Below are 26,426 nucleotides of genomic sequence, written 5' to 3' on the forward strand. Positions count from 1 at the left end.
GCGCGCGGGGTGGTGACGTCATTTCCCCAACCCCCAGTGCACACCGGGGATTGGGGAAATTCTTTTGACACGCGGAGGGGGGGGAGGTTCTAAAATTTGACAAGAGGGGCCGGGCCAGGTAATACAGACGGGACGGAGCGTGTTGTGCGAACTTAACATAAGTGACGCGTGTAAAAAAAATAAAAAGATCCATCACGTGAAAGGATTCGGCCTTTAACAGGTGGGCAAAGCGTTTATTTGCAAGGCAAAAGTGCGCCATCTAATGGGGGGAAATGGGGGCATTACAGGAGAAAGGTAAAATTTAATTTAATAATAATAATATTTGGACAAGTTCGGCGGACTTTTACAACGCTTCGCCGGTCGTTACCACCGGCTTCATCAGGTTGACAGCCGGACTTTTTTTTGTTTGTTGTTGACCGTCCGCAAGTTTGAAGCGTCCGCGACAATTCCCCGACCCCCTCCACAACAGCGGAACCCGCGACTCCGGTGGTGGTCACACGGGAGCCACGTGGTTCTACTGGAGGCTTTAGCTGGTTCAGAGAGAGAGAGACGGAGATCTATAGGTGTGAGGGGTTCAGAGTGGTGGTGGTCACACGGGAACCACGTGGTCTACTGGAGGCTCTAGCTGGTTCAGAGAGAGAGACGGAGATCTGTAGATGTGAGGGGTTCAGAGTGGTCGTGGTCACACGGGAACCACGTGGTCTACTGGAGGCTTTAGCTGGTTCAGAGAGAGAGACGGAGATCTGTAGGTGTGAGAGGTTCAGAGTGGTGGTGGTCACACGGGAACCACGTGGTTCTACTGGAGGCTCTAGCTGGTTCAGAGAGAGAGACGGAGATCTGTAGATGTGAGGGGTTCAGAGTGGTTGTGGTCACACGGGAACCACGTGGTCTACTGGAGGCTTTAGCTGGTTCAGAGAGAGACGGAGATCTGTAGATGTGAGGGGATCACAGTGGAGAGTGGTGGTGGTCACACGGGAACCACGTGGTCTACTGGAGGCTTTAGCTGGTTCAGAGAGACACAGAGATCTGTAGATGTGAGGGGTTCAGAGTGGTGGTGGTCACACGGGAACCACGTGGTCTACTGGAGGCTCTAGCTGGTTCAGAGAGAGAGACGGAGATCTGTAGATGTGAGGGGTTCAGAGTGGTGGTGGTCACACAGGAACCACGTGGTCTACTGGAGGCTCTATCTGGATCAGAGAGAGACGGAGATCTGTAGATGTGAGGGGTTCAGAGTGGTGGTGGTCACACGGGGGCCACGTGGTCTACTGGAGGCTCTAGCTGGTTCAGAGAGAGAAGGAGATCTGTAGATGTGAGGGGTTTAGTGGAGAGTGGTGGTGGTCACACGGGAACCACGTGGTCTACTGGAGGCTTTAGCTGGTTCAGAGAGAGACGGAGATCTGTAGATGTGAGGGGTTCAGAGTGGTGGTGGTCGCACGGAACCACGTGGTCTACTGGAGGCTCTAGCTGGTTCAGAGAGAGACGGAGATCTGTAGATGTGAGGGGATCACAGTGGAGAGTGGTGGTGGTCACACAGGAACCACGTGGTCTACTGGAGGCGCTAGCTGGTTCAGAGAGAGACGGAGATCTGTAGATGTGAGGGGATCACAGTGGAGAGTGGTCACACAGGAACCACGTGGTCTACTGGGAGTATCTCGTCGTCGTCGGTGACCAGGCCACGTGGACTGCCCTCGAGATCGCACCAAACCCGTGGCTTGAAACCCAGTGCAGTGTATAGTGTAGTGTATAGTGTAGTGTATAGTGTAGTGTATAGTAGTGTAATGTATAGTAGTGTAGTGTATAGTGTAGTGTGTAGTGTAGTGTATAGTGTAGTGTATAGTAGTGTATAGTGTATAGTAGTGTAGTGTATAGTAGTGTAGTGTATAGTAGTGTAGTGTATAGTAGTGTATAGTGTATAGTAGTGTATAGTGTAGTGTATAGTGTATAGTAGTGTATAGTGTAGTGTATAGTGTAGTGTATAGTGTAGTGTATAGTGGTGTAGTGTATAGTGTAGTGTATAGTGTAGTGTATAGTAGTGTAGTGTATAGTGTAGTGTATAGTGTATAGTAGTGTATAGTAGTGTAGTGTATAGTTTAGTGTATAGTGTATAGTGTAGTGTATAGTGTAGTGTATAGTGTAGTGTAGTGTATAGTGTAGTGTATAGTAGTGTATAGTGTAGTGTATAGTGTATAGTGTAGTCTATATAGTGTAGTGTACAGTGTAGTATATAGTGTGTAGTGTATAGTGTAGTGTATAGTAGTGTATAGTGTAGTGTATAGTGTAGTGTATAGTGTAGTATATAGTGTAGTGTATAGTGTAGTGTATAGTAGTGTATAGTGTATAGTGTAGTGTATAGTGCAGTGTATAGTGTAGTGTATAGTGTGTAGTGTATAGTGTATAGTGTAGTGTATAGTGTAGTGTATAGTGTAGTGTATAGTGTAGTGTATAGTGTAGTGTGATAGTGTAGTGTATAGTGTAGTGTATTGTGTAGTGTATAGTAGTGTATTGTATAGTGTAGTGTATAGTAGTGTAGTGTATAGTGTAGTGTATAGTGTAGTGTATAGTGTAGTATATAGTCTATAGTGTAGTGTATAGTGTAGTATATAGTGTATACTAGTGTATAGTGTAGTGTATAGTGTATAGTGTAGTGTATAGTGTAGTGTATAGTAGTGTAGTGTATAGTGTAGTGTATAGTGAGTGTATAGTGTAGTGTATAGTGTATAGTAGTGTAGTGTCTAGTATTGTAGTGTATAGTGTAGTGTATAGTGTAGTAGTGTATAGTGAGTGTATAGTGTAGTGTATAGTGTATAGTAGTGTAGTGTCTAGTATTGTAGTGTATAGTAGTGTAGTGGTGGCAGTGGTTGTGGTGGTGGTGGTGGTGGCAGTGGCGGTGGTGGCGGTTGTGGTGGCGGTGCCGTGGGTGGTTCACGGTGGTGTTGTGGCGGTAGTGGTGGTTGTGGTGGTGGTGTTGTGACGGTGGTGGTGGTGCCGTGGGTGGTTCACGGTGGTGTTGTGGTGGTGGCGGTGGTGGTGGTGGTGATGGCGACCCCACGCTGGATCAGCAACTTGTCTATCTCTCGCTCCAGGGCTGCGTTGGCCCCTCGCAGGCCACGCAGCACCAGGGCAGACCACTCAAAGTACTGGTGGACTCGCTCCTCCGTCCATCCTGCACGCGGTACACACACAGTACACACACACAGTACACACACAGTACACACAGTACACACACACAGTACACGCACACAGTACACACACACAGTACACACAGTACACACAGTACACACACACAGTACACACACAGTACACACACAGTACACACACAGTACACACAGTACATAGTACACACAGTACACACACAGTACACGCACACAGTACACACACACAGTACACACAGTACACACACACAGTACACACACAGTACACACACACAGTACACACACAGTACACACACAGTACACACACACAGTACACACACACACACAGTACACACACACAGTACACACACACAGTACACACAGTACACACACAGTACACACACACAGTACACACACACAGTACACACACACACACAGTACACACACACAGTACACACACACAGTACACACAGTACACACACAGTACACACAGTACACACACAGTACACACAGTTGGCCCCTCGCAGGCCACGCAGCACCAGCGCCGACCACTCAAAGTACTGGTGGACTCGCTCCTCCGTCCATCCTGCACGCGGTACACACACAGTACACACACACACAGTACACACAGTACACACACACAGTACACACACACACAGTACACACAGTACACACACACAGTACACACACAGTACACACACACAGTACACACACAGTACACACACACAGTACACACAGGACACACACAGTACACACACACAGTACACACACATAGTACACACACACAGTACACACACAGTACACACACACAGTACACACACAGTACACACAGTACACACACAGTACACACACACAGTACACACACAGCACACACAGTACACACACAGTACACACACAGTACATACACAGTACACACACACAGTACACACACACAGTACACACAGTACACACACACAGTACACACACAGTACACACACAGTACACACAGTACACACACAGTACACACAAGTACACACACACAGTACACACACACAGTACACACAGTACACACACAGTACACACACAGTACACACACAGTACACACAGTATACACACAGTATACACACAGTACACACAGTACACACACTACACACAGTATATACACACACAGTACACACAGTACACACACTACACACAGTATACACACACAGTACACACACAGTACACACACACACACAGTACACACACAGTACACACACAGTACACACAGTTGGCCCCTCGCAGGCCACGCAGCACCAGCGCCGACCACTCAAAGTACTGGTGGACTCGCTCCTCCGTCCATCCTGCACGCAGTACACACACAGTACACACACACAGTACACATACACGTACACACACAGTGCACACACAGTACACACACAGTACACACAGTACACACAGTATACACACACAGTACACACACACAGTACACACACAGTACACACACACAGTACACACACAGTACACACACAGTACACACAGTACACACACAGTACACACAGTTGGCCCCTCGCAGGCCACGCAGCACCAGCACCGACCACTCAAAGTACTGGTGGACTCGCTCCTCCGTCCATCCTGCACGCGGTACACACACAGTACACACACACACAGTACACACAGTACACACACAGCACACACAGTACACACACACAGTACACACAAGTACACACACACAGTACACACACTACACACAGTATACACACAGTACACACACAGTACACACACAGACACAGTATACACACAGCACACACACAGTACACACACACAGTACACACACAGCACACACAGTACACACAGTACACACACAGTAGACAAACAGTACACACAGTACACACACACAGTACACACACACAGTACACACACAGCACACACAGTACACACACAGTACACACACACAGTACACACAGTACACACACAGTAGACAAACAGTACACACAGTACACACACACAGTACACACACAGTACACACACAGTACACACACACAGTACACACACAGTACACACACACAGTACACACACAGTACACACACAGTACACACACTACACACACAGTACACACACAGTACACACACACAGTACACACACAGTACACACAGTACACACACAGTACACACACACAGTACACACACACACACACAGTACACACACACTCTACACACACAGTACACACACACAGTACACACACACTACACACACACAGTACACACACTACACACAGTATACACACACAGTACACACACACAGTACACACACACAGTACACACACACAGTACACACACAGTACACACACACAGTACACACACAGTACACACACACTACACACACACAGTACACACACAGTACACACACACAGTACACACAGTACACACACAGTACACACACTACACACAGTATACACACACAGTACACACACACAGTACACACACACAGTACACACACAGTACACACACACAGTACACACACACAGTACACACACACAGTACACACACAGTACACACACACAGTACACACACAGTACACACAGTACACACACAGTACACACACAGTACGCACACAGTACACACAGTACACACACAGTACACACACAGTACACACACACAGTACACACAGTACACACACAGTACACACACACACAGTACACACACAGTACACACACACACAGTACACACAGTACACACACAGCACACACACAGCACACACATTACACACACAGTACACACACAGTACACACAGTACACACACAGTACACACACACAGTACACACACAGTACACACACACAGTACACACACACACAGTACACACAGTACACACACAGCACACACATTACACACACAGTACACACAGTACACACACAGTACACACAGTACACACACAGTACACACACACAGTACACACACACAGTACACACACAGTACACACAGTACACACACAGTACACACACACAGTACACACAGTACACACAGTACACACACAGTACACACACACAGTACACACAGTACACACATAGTACACACACACAGTGCACACAGTACACACACACAGTACACACACAGTACACACACACAGTACACACACAGCACACACAGTACACACAGTACACACACAGTACACACAGTACACACACAGTACACACACTACACACAGTATACAGATACAGTACACACACACACAGTACACACAGTACACACACAGTACACACACACACATAGTACACACACACAGTACACACACAGTACACACAGTACACACACACACAGTACACACACAGTACACACACTACACACAGTATACACACAGTACACACACACAGTATACACACAGTATACACACAGTACACACACAGTACACACACACAGTACACACAGTACACACAGTACACACACAGTACACACAGTACACACACACAGTACACACACACAGTACACACACACAGTACACACAGTACACACACACAGTACACACAGTACACACACAGTACACACACAGTATATACACACAGTACACACACAGTACACACAGTACACACACAGTACACACACAGTACACACAGTACACACACACACAGTACACACACACAGTACACACACACAGTACACACACACAGTACACACACAGTAAACACACAGTACACACACACAGCACACACACAGTACACAGTACACACACAGTACACACAGTACACACGGTATACACACAGTACACACAGTACACACACAGTACATATACAGTACACACACACAGTACACACACACAGTACACACAGTACACACACAGTACACACAGTACACACACAGTACACACACAGTACACACAGTAAACAGATACAGTACACACACACACAGTACACACAGTACACACACAGTACACACACACACATAGTACACACACACAGTACACACACAGTACACACAGTACACACACACACAGTACACACACAGTACACACACTACACACAGTATACACACAGTACACACACACAGTATACACACAGTATACACACAGTACACACACAGTACACACACACAGTACACACAGTACACACAGTACACACACAGTACACACAGTACACACACACAGTACACACACACAGTACACACACACAGTACACACAGTACACACACACACAGTACACACAGTACACACACAGTACACACACAGTATATACACACAGTACACACACAGTACACACAGTACACACACAGTACACACACAGTACACACAGTACACACACACACAGTACACACACACAGTACACACACAGTACACACACACAGTACACACACACAGTACACACACAGTAAACACACAGTACACACACACAGCACACACACAGTACACAGTACACACACAGTACACACAGTACACACGGTATACACACAGTACACACAGTACACACACAGTACATATACAGTACACACACACAGTACACACACACAGTACACACAGTACACACACACAGTACACACACAGTACACACACACAGTACACACACAAAGTACACACAGTACACACACAGTACACACACAGTACACACAATACACACACACAGTACATACACAGTACACACACAGTACACACACACACACAGTACACACACACAGTGCACACACACAGTACACACAGTACACACACACACAGTACGCACACAGTACACACACACAGTACACACACAGTGCACACACACACACACACAGTACACACACACAGTATACACACACAGTACACACAAAGTACACACACACAGTACACACACAGCACACACACACAGTACACACACACACACAGTACACACACAGTACACACACTACACACAGTATACACACACAGTACACACACTACACACAGTACACACACACAGTACACACACTACACACAGTATACACACACAGTACACACACACACACAGTACACACACAGTAAACACACAGTACACACACACAGCACACACACAGTACACAGTACACACACAGTACACACAGTACACACAGTATACACACAGTACACACACTACACACAGTACACACACAGTACACATACAGTACACACACACAGTACACACACACAGTACACACAGTACACACACACAGTACACACACAGTACACACACACAGTACACACACAAAGTACACACAGTACACACACACAGTACACACACAGTACACACACAGTACACACACACAATACACACACACAGTACATACACAGTACACACACAGTACACACACACACACACAGTACACACACACAGTGCACACACACAGTACACACAGTACACACACACACAGTACGCACACAGTACACACACACACACAGTACACACACAGTACACACACACAGTACACACACAGTGCACACACAGTACACACACAGTACACACACAGTATACACACACAGTACACACAAAGTACACACACACAGTACACACACAGCACACACACACAGTACACACACACACACAGTACACACACAGTACACACACTACACACAGTATACACACACAGTACACACACTACACACAGTACACACACACAGTACACACACTACACACAGTATACACACACAGTACACACACACACACAGTACACACACAGTACACACACAGTACACACAGTACACACACAGTACACACATACAGTACACACACAGTACACACAGTACACACACAGTACGCACACACAGTACACACAGTACACACACACAGTACACACACAGTACACACACACAGTACACACAGTACACACATAGTACACACACACAGTACACACAGTACACATTCACAGTACACACACAGTACACACACAGTACACACAGTACACACACACAGTACACACATAGTACACACACACAGTACACACAGTACACACACACAGTACACACACAGTACACACAGTTGGCCCCTCGCAGGCCACGCAGCACCAGGGCCGACCACTTAAAGTACTGGTGGACTCGCTCCTCCGTCAATCCTGCACGCGGTACACACACAGTACACACACACAGTACACACACAGTACACACACAGTACACACACAGTACACACACAGTACACACAGTACACACACACAGTACACACACAGTACACACACAGTACACACACACTACACACAGTACACACACACAGTACACACACAGCATACACACACACAGTACACACAGGACACACACAGTACACACACACAGTACACACACACAGTACACACACAGTACACACAGTACACACACAGTACACACACACAGTACACACACAGTACACACACTACACACACACAGTACACACACAGCACACACAGTACACACACACAGTACACACAGTACAGACACAGTACACACAGTACACAGTACACACACAGTACACACAGTACACACACACAGTAAACACACAGTACACACACAGTACAGACATGCACACAGTACACACAGTACACACACAGTACACACAGTACACACACAGTACACACAGTACAGTAAAGTACACACAGTACACACACAGTACACACACAGTACATAGTACACATAGTACACACAGTACACACACAGTACACACACAGTACACACAGTACACACACACAGTAAACACACAGTACACACACACACAGTACAGACACACACACAGTACACACACAGTACACACACACAGTACAGTAAAGTACACAGTACACCTTGTGGCCCACCCCACCTTGGGGTGTGCACCTGTTGAGGTCTCTCAGGTTGTAGATTTTGTGGCCCACCTCACCTTGCGGCTTTCACCTGTTGAGGTCTCTCAGGTTGTAGATTTTGTGTCCCACCTCACCTTGCGGCTTTCACCTGTTGAGGTCTCTCAGGTTGTAGATTTTGTGTCCCACCTCACCTTGCGGCTTTCACCTGTTGAGGTCTCTCAGGTTGTAGATTTTGAGGCCCACCTCACCTTGTGGTGTCCACCTGTTGAGGTCTCTCAGGTTGTAGATTTTGTGTCCCACCTCACCTTGGGGAGTGCACCTGTTGAGGTCTCTCAGGTTGTAGATTTTGTGGCCCACCTCACCTTGCGGTGTGCACCTGTTGAGGTCTCTCAGGTTGTAGATTTTGTGTCCTACCTCACCTTGCGGAGTGCACCTGTTGAGGTCTCTCAGGTTGTAGATTTTGTGTCCCATCTCACCTTGCGGAGTGCACCTGTTGAGGTCTCTCAGGTTGTAGATTTTGTGGCCCTCCTCACCTTGCGGAGTGCACCTGTTGAGGTCTCTCAGGTTGTAGATTTTGTGTCCCGCCTCACCTTGCGGCTTTCACCTGTTGAGGTCTCTCAGGTTGTAGATTTTGTGACCCACCTCACCTTGCGGCTTTCACCTGTTGAGGTCTCTCAGGTTGTAGATTTTGTGTCCCACCTCACCTAGCGGAGTGCACCTGTTGAGGTCTCTCAGGTTGTAGATTTTGTGGCCCACTTCACCTTGCGGAGTGCACCTGTTGAGGTCTCTCAGGTTGTAGATTTTGTGGCCCACCTCACCTTGGGGTGTGCACCTGTTGAGGTCTCTCAGGTTGTAGATTTTGTGGCCCACCTCACCTTGGGGAGTACACCTGTTGAGGTCTCTCAGGTTGTAGATTTTGTGGCCCACTTCACCTTGCGGAGTGCACCTGTTGAGGTCTCTCAGGTTGTAGATTTTGTGGCCCACCTCACCTTGGGGTGTGCACCTGTTGAGGTCTCTCAGGTTGTAGATTTTGTGGCCCACCTCACCTTGGGGAGTGCACCTGTTGAGGTCTCTCAGGTTGTAGATTTTGTGTCCCATCTCACCTTGCGGTGTGCACCTGTTGAGGTCTCTCAGGTTGTAGATTTTGTGGCCCACTTCACCTTGCGGAGTGCACCTGTTGAGGTCTCTCAGGTTGTAGATTTTGTGGCCCACCTCACCTTGGGGTGTGCACCTGTTGAGGTCTCTCAGGTTGTAGATTTTGTGTCCCACCTCACCTTGCGGCTTTCACCTGTTGAGGTCTCTCAGGTTGTAGATTTTGTGTCCCACCTCACCTAGCGGAGTGCACCTGTTGAGGTCTCTCAGGTTGTAGATTTTGTGGCCCACCTCACCTAGCGGAGTGCACCTGTTGAGGTCTCTCAGGTTGCAGATTTTGTGTCCCATCTCACCTTGGGGAGTGCACCTGTTGAGGTCTCTCAGGTTGTAGATTTTGTGTCCCACCTCACCTTTGCGGAGTGCACCTGTTGAGGTCTCTCAGGGTGTAGATTTTGTGGCCCACCTCACCTTGGGGAGTGCACCTGTTGAGGTCTCTCAGGTTGTAGATTTTGTGTCCCACCTCACCTTGCGGCTTTCACCTGTTGAGGTCTCTCAGGTTGTAGATTTTGTGTCCCACCTCACCTTTGCGGAGTGCACCTGTTGAGGTCTCTCAGGTTGTAGATTTTGTGTCCCACCTCACCTTGGGATGTGCACCTGTTGGGGTCTCTCAGGTTGTAGATTTTGTGTCCCACCTCACATTGCGGAGTGCACCTGTTGAGGTCTCTCAGGATGTAGATTTTGTGTCCCACCTCACCTAGCGGCTTTCACCTGTTGAGGTCTCTCAGGTTGTAGATTTTGTGTCCCATCTCACCTTGGGGTGTGCTCCTGTTGAGGTCTCTCAGGTTGTAGATTTTGTGGCCCACCTCACCTTGCGGCTTTCACCTGTTGAGGTCTCTCAGGTTGTAGATTTTGTGTCCCACCTCACCTTGCGGCTTTCACCTGTTGGGGTCTCTCAGGTTGTAGATTTTGTGTCCCACCTCACTTTGGGGCGTGCACCTGTTGAGGTCTCTCAGGTTGTAGATTTTGTGTCCCACCTCACCTTGCGGCTTTCACCTGTTGAGGTCTCTCAGGTTGTAGATTTTGTGTCCCACCTCACCTTGGGGTGTGCACCTGTTGAGGTCTCTCAGGTTGTAGATTTTGTGGCCCACCTCACCTTGCGGAGTGCACCTGTTGGGGTCTCTCAGGTTGTAGATTTTGTGTCCCACCTCACCTTGGGGTGTGCACCTGTTGAGGTCTCTCAGGTTGTAGATTTTGTGTCCCATCTCACCTTTGCTGCGTGCACCTGTTGAGGTCTCTCAGGTTGTAGATTTTGTGGCCCACCTCACCTTGCGGGGTGGACCTGTTGAGGTCTCTCAGGTTGTAGATTTTGAGGCCCACCTCACTTTGGGGCGTGCACCTGTTGAGGTCTCTCAGGTTGTAGATTTTGTGTCCCTCCTCACCTTGCGGCTTTCACCTGTTGGGGTCTCTCAGGTTGTAGATTTTGTGTCCCACCTCACCTTGCGGAGTGCACCTGTTGAGGTCTCTCAGGTTGTAGATTTTGTGGCCCACCTCACCTTGCGGAGTGCACCTGTTGAGGTCTCTCAGGTTGTAGATTTTGTGTCCCACCTCACCTTGCGGCTTTCACCTGTTGAGGTCTCTCAGGTTGTAGATTTTGTGTCACACCTCACCTTGGGGCTTTCACCTGTTGAGGTCTCTCAGGTTGTAGATTTTGTGGCCCACCTCACCTTGCGGCTTTCACCTGTTGAGGTCTCTCAGGTTGTAGATTTTGTGTCCCACCTCACCTTGGGGTGTGCACTTGTTGAGGTCTCTCAGGTTGTAGATTTTGTGTCCCACCTCACCTTGTGGAGTGCACCTGTTGAGGTCTCTCAGGTTGTAGATTTTGTGGCACACCTCACTTTGGGGAGTGCACCTGTTGAGGTCTCTCAGGTTGTAGATTTTGTGTCCCACCTCACCTTGCGGAGTGCACCTGTTGAGGTCTCTCAGGTTGTTGTAGATTTTGAGGCCCACCTCACCTTGGGGCTTTCACCTGTTGAGGTCTCTCAGGTTGTAGATTTTGTGTCCCACCTCACCTTGCGGCTTTCACCTGTTGAGGTCTCTCAGGTTGTAGATTTTGTGGCCCACCTCACCTTGCGGCTTTCACCTGTTGAGGTCTCTCAGGTTGTAGATTTTGTGTCCCACCTCACCTTGGGACGTGCACCTGTTGAGGTCTCTCAGGTTGTAGATTTTGTGTCCCACCTCACCTAGCGGAGTGCACCTGTTGAGGTCTCTCAGGTTGTAGATTTTGTGTCCCATCTCACCTTGCGGCTTTCACCTGTTGAGGTCTCTCAGGTTGTAGATTTTGAGGCCCACCTCACCTTTGCTGCGTGCACCTGTTGAGGTCTCTCAGGTTGTAGATTTTGTGTCCCACCTCACATTGCGGCTTTCACCTGTTGAGGTCTCTCAGGTTGTAGATTTTGAGGCCCACCTCACCTTTGCTGCGTGCACCTGTTGAGGTCTCTCAGGTTGTAGATTTTGTGTCCTACCTCACCTTGGGGTGTCCACCTGTTGAGGTCTCTCAGGTTGTAGATTTTGTGGCCCACCTCACCTTGGGGTGTGCACCTGTTGAGGTCTCTCAGGTTGCAGATTTTGTGTCCCATCTCACCTTGCGGAGTGCACCTGTTGGCGTCTCTCAGGTTGTAGATTTTGTGTCCCACCTCACATTGCGGCTTTCACCTGTTGAGGTCTCTCAGGTTGTAGATTTTGTGTCCCATCTCACCTTGCGGAGTGCACCTGTTGAGGTCTCTCAGGTTGTAGATTTTGTGTCCCATCTCACCTTGAGGAGTGCACCTGTTGAGGTCTCTCAGGTTGTAGATTTTGTGTCCCATCTCACCTTTGCTGCGTCCACCTGTTGAGGTCTCTCAGGTTGTAGATTTTGTGGCCCTCCTCACCTTGGGGTGTGCACCTGTTGAGGTCTCTCAGGTTGTAGATTTTGTGTCCCACCTCACCTTGGGGTGTGCACCTGTTGAGGTCTCTCAGGTTGTAGATTTTGTGGCCCACCTCACCTTGGGACGTGCACCTGTTGAGGTCTCTCAGGTTGTAGATTTTGTGGCCCACCTCACCTTGGGGTGTGCACCTGTTGAGGTCTCTCAGGTTGTAGATTTTGTGGCCCACCTCACCTTGGGGTGTCCACCTGTTGGGGTCTCTCAGGTTGTAGATTTTGTGTCCTACCTCACCTTGGGGTGTCCACCTGTTGGGGTCTCTCAGGTTGTAGATTTTGTGTCCTACCTCACCTTGGGGTGTCCACCTGTTGGGGTCTCTCAGGTTGTAGATTTTGTGTCCTACCTCACCTTGGGGTGTCCACCTGTTGAGGTCTCTCAGGTTGTAGATTTTGTGGCCCACCTCACCTTGCGGCTTTCACCTGTTGAGGTCTCTCAGGTTGTAGATTTTGTGGCCCACCTCACCTTGCGGCTTTCACCTGTTGAGGTCTCTCAGGTTGTAGATTTTGTGTCCCACCTCACCTAGCGGAGTGCACCTGTTGAGGTCTCTCAGGTTGTAGATTTTGTGTCCCACCTCACCTTGAGGAGTGCACCTGTTGAGGTCTCTCAGGTTGTAGATTTTGTGTCCCACCTCACCTTGCGGCTTTCACCTGTTGAGGTCTCTCAGGTTGTAGATTTTGTGTCACACCTCACCTTGGGGTGTGCACCTGTTGAGGTCTCTCAGGTTGTAGATTTTGTCCGCCAGAGCCACGGCCTTGGCCCCAGGAGACAAACGAGGGGCCCGTAGCACCGCCTGGGATTTGCGCTCAGCCTGGTGGGGGGGTGGGTGGGGTAGTGGGGGGTAGTGGTGGGGAGGTGGTGGGGGTGGTGTTGGGGGTGGTGGGAGGGTGGTAGGGGTGGTGGGGGTAGTGGTGGGGGGTGGTGGTGGGGGGTGGTGGTGGTGGGGGCGGTGGTGGTGGGGGGGGTAGTGGGGGTGGTGGTGGTGGTGGTGGGGGGGTTAGTGGGGGGTGGTGGTGGGGGGACAGTGTGGGAGGGTTCTCAAGATCGGCCTCCGAGGAGGAGGCTCGTAAAGGACGCTGCTGCTGCTACCGGGGTCAGTGCCAGGCTAGGTGCACCTCGAGGCTACTGGGGGTCAGTGCCAGGTTAGGTGCACCTTGAGGCTACTGGGGGTCAGTGCCAGGCTAGGTGCACCTCGAGGCTACTGGGGTCAGTGCCAGGCTAGGTGCACCTTGAAGCTACTGGGGGTCAGTGCCAGGCTAGGTGCACGTCGAGGCTACTGGGTTCAGTGCCAGGCTAGGTGCACGTCGAGGCTACTGGGGACAGTGCCAGGCTAGGTGCACCTCGAGGCTACTGGGACCAGTGCCAGGCTAGGTGCACGTCGAGGCTACTGGGACCAGTGCCAGGCTAGGTGCACCTCGAGGCTACTGGGACCAGTGCCAGGCTAGGTGCACCTCGAGGCTACTGGGGTCAGTGCCACGCTAGGTGCACGTCGAGGCTACTGGGGGTCAGTGCCAGGCTAGGTGCACCTTGAGGCCACTGGGCAGTTGGAGGCGGTCGCCCTCCAGAGCAACAACAACAACAACAACGGAGGGCGGAGGAGCGACGCTCACAACAACGAGCGGAGCGCCGGGTGGATAAAGCACAGCGAGTTGGCACGGTCGGAGGGGGGGGGTGGGCACGAGCCCCGCCCCCCAGCCCGCGAGCCCCGCCCCCCACCGTGCGAGCCCCTCCCCCCAGCCCGCGAGCCCCACCCCCCAAGCCCGCGAGCCCCGCCCCCCAACCGCGCGAGCCCCGCCCCCCACCGCGCGAGCCCCACCCCCCAAGCCCGTGAGCCCCGCCCCCCAACCGCGCGAGCCCCGCCCCCCAACCCGCGAGCCCCTCCCCCCAACCGCGCGAGCCCCGCCCCTCAACCACGCGAGCCCCGCCCCCCACCGTGCGAGCCCCTCCCCCCAGCCCGCGAGCCCCGTCCCCCAACCGCGTGAGCCCCACCCCCCACCGCGCGAGCCCCACCCCCCACCGCGCGAGCCCCGCCCCCCAACCCGCGAGCCCCGCCCCCCACCGTGCAAGCCCCTCCCCCCCCCCACCACCACGTGGCTCACCTGCGTGAGCGAGCGGTCGTCAGAGACTTCACTGACGAAGGTGGCCACCTGGGGGCCGAAGGCGTCCACCAGCTCGGCCACGGAAGTCTCCGTGTCCTCCAGCGTGTCGTGCAGCAGGCCCGCCTGGGGAGAGGGGGGGGGCGGGGTCAGTCGGTCGTGGGGTCAAGGGGTCACGGGGTCAATCGCGGGGTCAATCGCGGGGTCAATCGCGGGGTCGCGTGGTCAATCACGGGGATCGGAGTGTCAGTCCCCCGTGTCTCTCTCTGTCCCCCGTGTCTCTCTCCGTCCCCCGTGTCTCTCTCAGTCCCCGTGTCTCTCTCTGTCCCCGTGTCTCTCTCAGTCCCCCGTGTCTCTCTCAGTCCCCGTGTCTCTCTCTGTCCCCGTGTCTCTCTCTGTCCCCGTGTCTCTCTCAGTCCCCCGTGTCTCTCTCTGTCCCCGTGTCTCTGTCCCCCGTGTCTCTCTCAGTCCCCGTGTCTCTCTCTGTCCCCGTGTCTCTCTCAGTCCCCGCGTCTCTCTCAGTCCCCGTGTCTCTCTCAGTCCCCGTGTCTCTCTCTGTCCCCCGTGTCTCTCTCAGTCCCCCGTGTCTCTCTCTGTCCCCCGTGTCTCTCTCTGTCCCCCGTGTCTCTCTCTGTCCCCGTGTCTCTCTCAGTCCCCCGTGTCTCTCTCTGTCCCCGTGTCTCTGTCCCCCGTGTCTCTCTCAGTCCCCGTGTCTCTCTCTGTCCCCGTGTCTCTCTCAGTCCCCGCGTCTCTCTCAGTCCCCGTGTCTCTCTCAGTCCCCGTGTCTCTCTCTGTCCCCCGTGTCTCTCTCAGTCCCCCGTGTCTCTCTCTGTCCCCCGTGTCTCTCTCTGTCCCCCGTGTCTCTCTCTGTCCCCGTGTCTCTCTCTGTCCCCGTGTCTCTCTCTCTCACCGTGTCTCTCTCTGTCCCCCGTGTCTCTCTCTGTCCCCGTGTCTCTCTCTGTCCCCCGTGTCTCTCTCTGTCCCCCGTGTCTCTCTCTGTCCCCCGTGTCTCTCTCTGTCCACCGTGTCTCTCTCAGTCCCCCGTGTCTCTCTCTGTTCCCCGTGTCTCTCTCTGTCCCCCGTGTCTCTCTCCATCCCCGTGTCTCTCTCCGCCCGCGTGTCTCTCTCTGTCCCCGTGTCTCTCTCTGTCCCCGTGTCTCTCTCAGTCCCCCGTGTCTCTCTCAGTCCCCGTGTCTCTCTCAGTCCCCGTGTCTCTCTCTGTCCCCGTGTCTCTCTCTGTCCCCGTGTCTCTCTCTGTCCCCCGTGTCTCTCTCAGTCCCCCGTGTCTCTCTCTGTCCCCCGTGTCTCTCTCAGTCCCCCGTGTCTCTCTCAGTCCCCGTGTCTCTCTCAGTCCCCCGTGTCTCAGTCCCCGTGTCTCTCTCCATCCCCGTGTCTCTCTCCGCCCGCGCGTCTCTCTCAGTCCCCGTGTCTCTCTCTGTCCCCGTGTCTATCTCCGTCCCCGTGTCTCTCTCAGTCCCCGTGTCTCTCTCTGTCCCCGTGTCTCTCTCTGTCCCCCGTGTCTCTCTCTGTCCCCGTGTCTCTCTCTGTCCCCCGTGTCTCTCTCTGTCCCCCGTGTCTCTCTCTGTCCACCGTGTCTCTCTCAGTCCCCCGTGTCTCTCTCTGTTCCCCGTGTCTCTCTCAGTCCCCGTGTCTCTCTCAGTCCCCCGTGTCTCTCTCAGTCCCCGTGTCTCTCTCAGTCCCCGTGTCTCAGTCCCCGTGTCTCTCTCCATCCCCGTGTCTCTCTCCGCCCGCGCGTCTCTCTCAGTCCCCGTGTCTCTCTCTGTCCCCCGTGTCTCTCTCAGTCCCCGTGTCTCTCTCCGTCCCCCGTGTCTCTCTCAGTCCCCGTGTGTCTCTCTGTCCCCCGTGTCTCTCTCAGTCCCCGCGTCTCTCTCAGTCCCCCGTGTCTCTCTCAGTCCCCGTGTCTCTCTCTGTACCCCGTGTCTCTCTCAGTCCCCGTGTCTCTCTCTGTCCCCGTGTCTCTCTCTGTCCCCCGTGTCTCTCTCAGTCCCCGTGTCTCAGTCCCCGTGTCTCTCTCCATCCCCGTGTCTCTCTCCGCCCGTGCGTCTCTCTACGTCCCCCGTGTTTCTCTCCGTCCCCCGTGTCTCTCTCCGCCCGCGTGTCTCTCTCCGTCCCCGTGTCTCTCTCAGTTCCCGTGTCTCTCTCAGTCCCCGCGTCTCTCTCCGCCCCCCGCGTCTCTCTCAGTAACCGTGTCTCTCTCTGCCCGCGCGTCTCTCTCCGTCCCCCGTGTCTCTCTCCGCCCGCGTGTCTCTCTCCGTCCCCGTGTCTCTCTCAGTTCCCGTGTCTCTCTCAGTCCCCGCGTCTCTCTCCGCCCCCCGCGTCTCTCTCAGTAACCGTGTCTCTCTCTGCCCGCGCGTCTCTCTCCGTCCCCCGTGTCTCTCTCCGCCCGCGTGTCTCTCTCCGTCCCCGTGTCTCTCTCAGTTCCCGTGTCTCTCTCAGTCCCCGTGTCTCTCTCAGTTCCCGTGTCTCTCTCCGTCCCCCGTGTCTCTCTCCGTACCCCGTGTCTCTCTTTGTCCCCCGTGTCTCTCTCTGTCCCCGTGTCTCTCTCCGTCCCCCGCGTCTCTCTCCGCCCGCGCCTCTATGTATCTGCCAATCCGTCCGCGCGTTACTAACGGAGGCCTGGAGGCGCTCCGACCGACCCTACTTTCTACGGTCACCAGGGTCTAAGAGTGGCCTCGCTGAGCTGCTGTCTGGCTCCCTGTCCAGCGGCCCCGACCTCGCCATCTCAAGCCACGTGGCCGATGCCGCCGCCGCCGCTGCCATCGTCACGCGAGGCAATCACGGGGAGAGAGATGGGGAGAGAGAGAGACGCAGACTCCACATAGACACCAGCAGCAGCAGCAGCAGGGTCTGGGATCGAACCCACGACCTCCTGTAGACCGGGCGAGGTAGTCAACATCTCTCAGGGTCTGGGATCGAACCCACGACCTCCTGTGTACCAGGCGAGGTAGTCAACATCTCTCAGGGTCTGGGATCGAACCCACGACCTCCTGCGTACCAGGCGAGGTAGTCAACATCTCTCAGGGTCTGGGATCGAACCCACGACCTCCTGTAGACCAGGCGAGGTAGTCAACATCTCCAAGCCACCGTGATGATGATGATGATGAAAGAGAGACAGACTCCACATAGATAGCAGCAGCAGCAGGGTCTGGGATAGAACCCACGACCTCCTGTAGACCGGGCGAGGTAGTCAACATCTCATAGCCACCGTGATGATGATGATGATGAGAGAGAGAGACACAAATACACAACTCACGACCTCCTGTAGACCAGGCGAGAAAGTCAACATCTCATAGCCACCGTGATGATGATGATAATGAGAGAGAGAGACACACATACACAACTCACGACCTCCTGTAGACCAGGCGAGGAAGTCAACATCTCATAGCCACCGTGATGATGATGATGATGAGAGAGAGACACACAAATACACAACTCACGACCTCCTGTAGACTGGGCGAGGTAGTCAACATCTCACAGCCACCGTGATGATGATGAGAGAGAGAGAGAGACGCAGACTCCACATAGCAGCAGCAGCAGGGTCTGGGATCGAACCCATGACCTCCTGCGTACCAGGCGAGGTAGTCAACATCTCAAAGCCACTATGATGATGATGATGATGAGAGAGACGCAGACTCCAAATCTACAGCAGCAGCAGCAGCAAGCGTCGTCAGGGGTCTGGGATCGAACCCACGACCTCCCATAGACCGGGCGAGGTAGTCAACATCTCATAGCCACCGTGGTGATGATGAGAGAGAGAGACACACAAATACACAACTCACGACCTCCTGTAGACCGGGCGAGGTAGTCAACATCTCACAGCCACCGTGATGATGATGATGAGAGAGAGACACAAATACACAACCCACGACCTCCTGTAGACCGGGCGAGGTAGTCAACATCTCACAGCCACCGTGATGGTGATGATGAGAGAGAGACACACAAATACACAACACACGACCTCCTGTAGACCGGGCGAGTTAGTCAACATCTCATAGCCACCGTGATGATGATGATGATGAGAGAGAGAGAGACACAAATACACAACCCACGACCTCCTGTAGACCGGGCGAGGTAGTCAACATCTCATAGCCACCGTGATGATGATGATGAGAGAGAGACACAAATACACAACACACGACCTCCTGTAGACCGGGCGAGTTAGTCAACATCTCACAGCCACCGTGGTGATGATGATGAGAGAGAGACACACAAATACACAACACACGACCTCCTGTAGACCAGGGCGAGTTAGTCAACATCTCATAGCCACCGTGGTGATGATGAGAGAGAGAGAGACACAAATACACAACTCACGACCTCCTGTAGACCAGGCGAGGAAGTCAACATCTCATAGCCACCATGATGATGATGATGAGAGAGAGAGACACAAATACACAACCCACGACCTCCCGTAGACCGGGCGAGTTAGTCAACATCTCGTGGTGACCCACACGGTCACCGCTCCGCCCAACAGGGCGGAGGATCAAACTGGGCGCTGAGTGACCTCACCGCGGCGTTCGTGCCAGGCAAGACAGGCCGGGCGCGCTAGGCTAGGCAGGCCGGGCACGCCAGGCTAGCCAGGCTGGGCGTGCCAGGCTGGGTGCGCCAGGCTGGGCAGGCCGGGCACGCCAGGCTGGGCGCGCCAGGCTGCTCACCTGCAGCACGGCGACGTCGTCCACGCCTCCTTCCCCGCTCAGGATGTGCGCCACCCCTAGAAGCGGCAGAAGTGGAGTCATCGTCATCATCATCGTCATCGTCGTCATCATCGTCATCGTCGTCATCATCCTCCTGTACCGCATCACTCCACTCTCTTCTCCAGCCCGTGCCGCGCCCGTTTAGCCCCCTTTATGCGGCCGAACTAAAGTTATAGTAATAGGTTTTACCCTTTTAACTGGCACAAAAACTGACACCTTTATTCAAGGCATCATGTTTACAAACAAAGGTTGTTTCGGCATGCGGCGGCTGGGCATGCGGGCTACATGGCCCAGCCATCGCAGCCTTGCCTGCCGGAGGAGCTCACCGATGGGACCTTGCCCAGATCTTTCAAGAATTTGTGAGCTCACACAATCCAGCCTGGTTAAACCCAGGATGGATCGTAGGCAGGCCAGCCTAAATGTTTCTAACCGGCGAAGATGTTCCATTAGGGGGGTCCACATTTCGCAAGCGTAGAGAAGGGAGGGAATGACCGTGGCCGAGAAGACCTGAAGCTTAGTGCGGAGCGACAGACCCAAGTAGCTTCCACACAGCGTTACGCAACCGATGAAAATATATTGCCGCTCGACTGATTCGGAGTGAGACCTCTGATGTTAAACCGGAGCCGGACATAAGCACACTGCCCAGGTATGGGAAACTCTCCACTTTCTCCACAACTGCCCCATCACCGATTGGGAGTTGTGGGGGTGGAGTGTCCGATGGTACAACATACCCAGGCAGGTGCTTAGTTTTGGTGGGGCTGGTTGTAAGGCCCCACCTGTTAGTGGCAAGTTCCAGGTTCAGTAGCAGTGGCTCCAACTCCTCCTATGTGTAAGCAGCAATTACCAGATCATCGGCATATATAACGTGGTTGAGCAATAGGGAGCTATCCCTTGAACGCACCCGGGCATCGATCAGCCTCCCATTGTATCTGTACCAGATGAAAATTCCTCCGGTACAGCTATTGAAGGCTTCATGAACTACGTGGTCGAAATAGATGTAAAAAAATGTGGGAGCCAGGGGTTTGGCCAGGAAACGTCATAGACGCCTGTCGCCCCGGTGCCTCCGGCACAATCTTAATACATGTTTAACTCGTAGTTTCGTGGTAGTTAATTGAAGGTGGAGGCGTCACCAGCCTCTCGCACCCGTCCAGAGCCCCCGTTTGGCCGCTGCGCGGTGGTCACAGACGCCACGAAGGGAAGGGCCAATCTAAGTTGGCCCTCCCCCCACGGCACTGCCCACCACAGCGTAGCCGTCTGGCACCACGAGGAGGGAGGTAGGGGGTTGTTTTTGCCTGACACAGACACACACACACGCAGACATGCACAGACACACACACGTACAGACACGTACACAGACACACGTACAGACACACGTAGGTACAGACACCTCTGCCAGGTTGAAGCGGGGGGGGGGGGGGGCCCACCACGCCACCCCCCCCCCCCCCTCCGTGTGTGTCCCTCACCGAGGGGGTGGTTGATGTACGGGGTCCCCTGGGGGTCTTTGCGCCGCTGGTCACGGTGCTTCTGGGCGGCAAAGTCAGCGGCCTTCAAAATTGCAGCGGCGACGGCGGCGGTGGTGGTGGCGGTGGTGGCGGTGGTGGCGGTGGCGGTGGTGGCGGCGGTTGCCATCTTGACGATGGCCCAAGGTGGGAATTTCACTTCGGTGGGGGGAAAGAGACAAAATCAAATCGCTCGTCGTTGGTTTTAAACGGGCCACGGCCAAAAGTCAGCGGCCTTCAAAATTGCAGCGGTGGTGGAGGCGGTTGTGATGGCCGTGGCTGTGGTGGTGGTGATGGTGGTGGTGGTGGTGATGGCGGAGGTGGTGATGGCGGTGGTGGTGGTGATGGCGATTGTTGCCATCCTGATGATATCCCAAAAGTGGGAATTTCAGCGCTGCCCATAAGGGCTACTGGCACTGTGGGCACACACAGATGGGGTGGGTGGCCAGCACCACACAACACGTACACACCAACACATAGATAAGACAAAGATCCCCCGTGTAGCCTTTACAGACTGTTGAGGCAAGTGCTGATAGCGAGACACACAGAGACACCACACACCACACACAGACAGACACAACACACAGACACACATCACAGACACACACCACACACAGACACACATCACACACAGACACACACCACACACAGACACACACCACACAGAGACACACACATACACATCACACAGACACACACCACACACCACACACAGACAGACACAACACACAGACACACACCACACTCTCTCCACAACTGCCCCATCACCGATTGGGAGTTGTGGGGGTGGAGTGTCCGATGGTACAAAATACCCAGGCAGGTGCTTAGTTTTGGTGGGGCTGATGGTAAGGCCCCATCTCTTAGTAGCACGCTCCAGTCTCAGCAGCAGCGTCTCCAACTCCTCCTCTGAATGAGCAGCTATTACCAGATCATCGGCATACATAACGTGGTTGAGCAATAGGGAGCCATCCCTTGACCGCACCCGGGCATCGATCAGCCTCCCATTATATCTGTACCATATGGAGATTCCTCCGGTACAGCTATTGAAGGCTTCACGAACTACGTGGTCAAAATAGATGTTAAATAATGTGGGAGCCAGAGGACATCCCTGTCGCACCCCAAGGTGTACAGGGAATGGATCTGACTCCCAGCCACGTAGTTTTACCCGGGCCCGCTCACCATCATGAAGGTCCTTAATGATTGTGAGCAGAGGGTCAGGTACTCCAAAAGCACAAAGAACAACCCAGAGCCCAGGCCTACTGATGGTATCATAGGCCTTGACCAGGTCAATAAAGCAGAGATGTAGGTCTTGCCGGAATTCCCTACACCTTTGCTGTAGCAGACGGACAGAAAATATGGCATCTGTGCAGGATCGCCCTTTCCTGAAACCGCATTGGGGCTCCACAAGCCTCTTTCCCGGCACAATGAGGAGTGAGATGCCCCTGTAGTTGTTACAGTCTGTGCGGTCCCCCTTCTTAAAGAGGGGGGCCATGAGGGCATCCTTCCAATCCTGCGGAACCCGTCCAGTGGTCCAGACTGCTGTTATGATGTCATGTAGGGCAGTCTGTGCATAAACGCCACCCTCCCTCAGCATTTCGCTTGCGAGATCATCTCTGCCCGCTGCCTTTCCTGGTCTCAGACTCTGGACCGCCTTCAGCACTTCCTCAACAGATGGCACCTCAGCCAGCCACTCACAGGGGGTGACTTCATCCAATATTTGAGGCACCGCAGCCTCAGCAGGGTCATCCTCACTTTGTGCCACGATGTTTTCCTGGCTGAGGAATTTTCCCACCCCCAGGACTTCGCAGAAATGCTCAGCAAATCTGCAAACCTGTTCCTGGGGGTCGGAGATTGGATCACCGTTTTTTCCCCTAATGATGGTAATAGGTGTGGTGCTGCAGGTTACTTTTTTATGGAGTTAAATAGAGATTTGTGATCGCGGGCCACTGAGGCAAACTCCATCTCTTCAGCAACTCGCGACCACCACCCATCCTTGCAACACCTCACGGCTCTCCGAACCTCCGAGCGAAGGCTGCGGTAAGCCTCCTCATTCTCTGACGTGGGATTCTGGAGCCGATGACAGTGGGCCTGTCGCTTTTTCTCAACCATCCTGAACACCTCCTCTGTCAGCCAGGGTCTCTGGGGAGGTCTGGACCGCGTACCCAAAGCAGGCAATGCAGCTGCATGAGTGACAGTCCTAAACCTCGCCCATTTACCCTCGACATCAGGAGGAGTCGGGGACGATGCCAACCCCAGCCACAGGCGATGTTGAAATTCTCGCTTGCAACTTTCATCAGATAACTGAGACCAGGCCACTTTAGGTCGGAATGGGGTCCTGGGTGTACACCCACCACCGGAGCGGAAGAATGGCAGGCGCATCTTACAGATGACTAGTCGATGGTCAGAGGGCAGATCAGCTCCACGGTAGGTCCTGGTGTCAAGGACTTGGGCTCGCATCCGCTTGTCCGTCACTATGTAGTCCAGCAGATGTTCTTGCTTGGACCCGGCATGCATCCATGATGTTGTGTGGATGTGCCGATGCCGGAACAGCGTGTTGGTAATTACAAGCCCATGGACTGCACAAAAATCTAGCAGCCTCCTACTGTTGCCAGCATCATGACCCACTCGGGCATTGAAGTCACCCAACATGATGGCTCTATCTCGAGGGGCCACTTTAGCCAGCACCTGTGACAGGTCATAGAAGGCATCTGACTCATCGGCTTTGCCTGCATCCCTCCACGGATGTTCGTCTTCAGTGGGGGCATAAGTAACCACGACCACCACTCCTCACCTCCGGTTGATGGGAGGGCGAGCCCAAAGTAGCCTGAGGCTTACAGCTTCTCACACCTCACCGCCACGCTCCCATGCCCCCTTCATTCTTTTGTTCATAAGAAGAGCCACACCCTGTTGTTTGGCAGTCTGCTGCCCCGAGTAGAGGACTGTCCACCCCTCATTGTGGCAGGAGCCAGAACCGATCCACCGGACCTCCTGAATAACACAGAGATCCAGGCGGTACCGGTCCAGCTCCTGACAGAGGAGTGGCAGCCTCTCCTCCACAGTGAGCGCTCGAACATTTCACGTGGCCACACGAAGTGGCTTTTCATTGTTTCTGGAGGAGCCCCGAGGGTAGAGATTCAATCTCCTGGCTCCGCCAATTGGGGTTTGGCCAGGAGACGTCATAGACGCCTGTCCCCCCGGGGCCTCCGGCACAAGCTTATTAGTTACATATTTTAGTCATAGTTTAGTGGTAATTTATTGAATGTGGAGGGGTTACCAGCCCCTCGCACCCGACCAGAGCCCCCGTTTAGCCACTGTGGTGGACACATATGCCATTAGGGGAGGAGCCAATTGGAATTGGACCTCCCCCCACAGCATTGTCCACGACAGAGTTGCCCGTCGGGCACCGCGAGGAGGAAGGGGGTTGTTTTGCCGGACACAACAACAACAACAACCGCCATTCGCCACTAAGTGGCAGTGATGTCACCACGACGCTTGTGCCAGGCCATGTGCACACTGAGGCCGGACACACACACACAGACACACACAGACACACACAGACACCACACACACACAGACAGACACACACAGACAGACACACACACAGACAGACACCACACACAGACAAAGGTGCCCCGTATAGCCTTACCAGACTGTTGGGGCAAGTGCTGCTAGCGATTGACCCTCACACACAGACACCACACACACACAGACACCACACACACACAGACAGACACACACAGACACACACACAGACAAAGGTGCCCCATATAGCCTTACCAGACTGTTGGGGCAAGTGCTGCTAGCGATTGACCCTCACACAGACACCACACACACACAGACACCACACACAAATACCACACACAGACACACACAGCCACCACACACACACAGACACCACACACACACACAGACACACACACAGATACCACACACAGACACCACACACAGACACCACACACACACAGACGCCACACACAGACAGACAGACACACACAGACAGACACACACACAGACAAAGATGCCCTGTATAGCCTTACCAGACTGCTGGGGCAAGTGCTGCTAGCGATTGACCCACACACACAGACACCACATACACACGAACAGGCAGCTGAGCCGCTTCCGGTTGACGTCACTCAAAGGCTGGCACTTAACCGGACTACGGTTTACAAAACCACTTCTGCGTTGACGCCCCCACCACCGCCATCCCTCCAATGGGAACCGAGTAGATGAGAGGGGCGTGTCTGGA

The 26,426-nt window shown here is 53.2% G+C and overlaps 1 protein-coding gene across 3 annotated transcripts; it reads right to left on the minus strand.

The window, feature by feature from the left end:
- Positions 1-200: 200 nt before the first annotated feature.
- On the minus strand, positions 201-26,140 carry HDDC3 (HD domain containing 3). 3 transcript variants are annotated; one of them, XM_076056607.1, is made up of 7 exons: positions 25,827-26,140; positions 22,145-22,339; positions 20,643-20,698; positions 15,970-16,092; positions 14,578-14,681; positions 10,052-10,065; positions 201-3,163 (listed from the first exon to the last, which is right to left on the minus strand). In XM_076056607.1, the coding sequence occupies exons 2-7, from the start codon at positions 22,308-22,310 to the stop codon at positions 2,997-2,999; spliced, it is 630 nt and encodes a 209-aa protein (XP_075912722.1). In that variant the 5' UTR covers positions 22,311-22,339; positions 25,827-26,140; the 3' UTR covers positions 201-2,996. The 3 variants fall into 3 exon arrangements, with proteins under 3 accessions (XP_075912722.1, XP_075912721.1, XP_075912723.1); XM_076056606.1 differs by lacking the exon at positions 10,052-10,065 and having other exon boundaries at positions 14,564-14,681; positions 25,827-26,131; XM_076056608.1 differs by lacking the exons at positions 201-3,163; positions 10,052-10,065 and adding an exon at positions 4,282-4,453 and having other exon boundaries at positions 14,564-14,681; positions 25,827-25,900.
- Between the last annotated feature and the right edge of the window lie 286 nt (positions 26,141-26,426).

This window comes from Petromyzon marinus, chromosome 76, assembly GCF_048934315.1.
Source record: "Petromyzon marinus isolate PM22_M1 ecotype Great Lakes invasive population chromosome 76, UKy_Petmar_22M1.pri1.0, whole genome shotgun sequence".
NCBI lineage: Eukaryota > Metazoa > Chordata > Hyperoartia > Petromyzontiformes > Petromyzontidae > Petromyzon > Petromyzon marinus.

What these genes read in the sequence shown, in the direction of transcription:
- HDDC3 (XM_076056607.1), bottom strand. Translation starts at nt 22,310, where the DNA reads ATGGCAACCGCCGCCACCACCGCCACCGCCACCACCGCCACCACCGCC. An exon ending in ACGACGTCGCCGTGCTGCAG is followed by an intron (nt 16,093 to 20,642) that starts GTGAGCAGCCTG and finishes CCCTCTCCCCAG; the next exon opens with GCGGGCCTGCTGCACGACAC. An exon ending in ACGACCGCTCGCTCACGCAG is followed by an intron (nt 14,682 to 15,969) that starts GTGAGCCACGTG and finishes CCCCCCCACCAG; the next exon opens with GCTGAGCGCAAATCCCAGGC.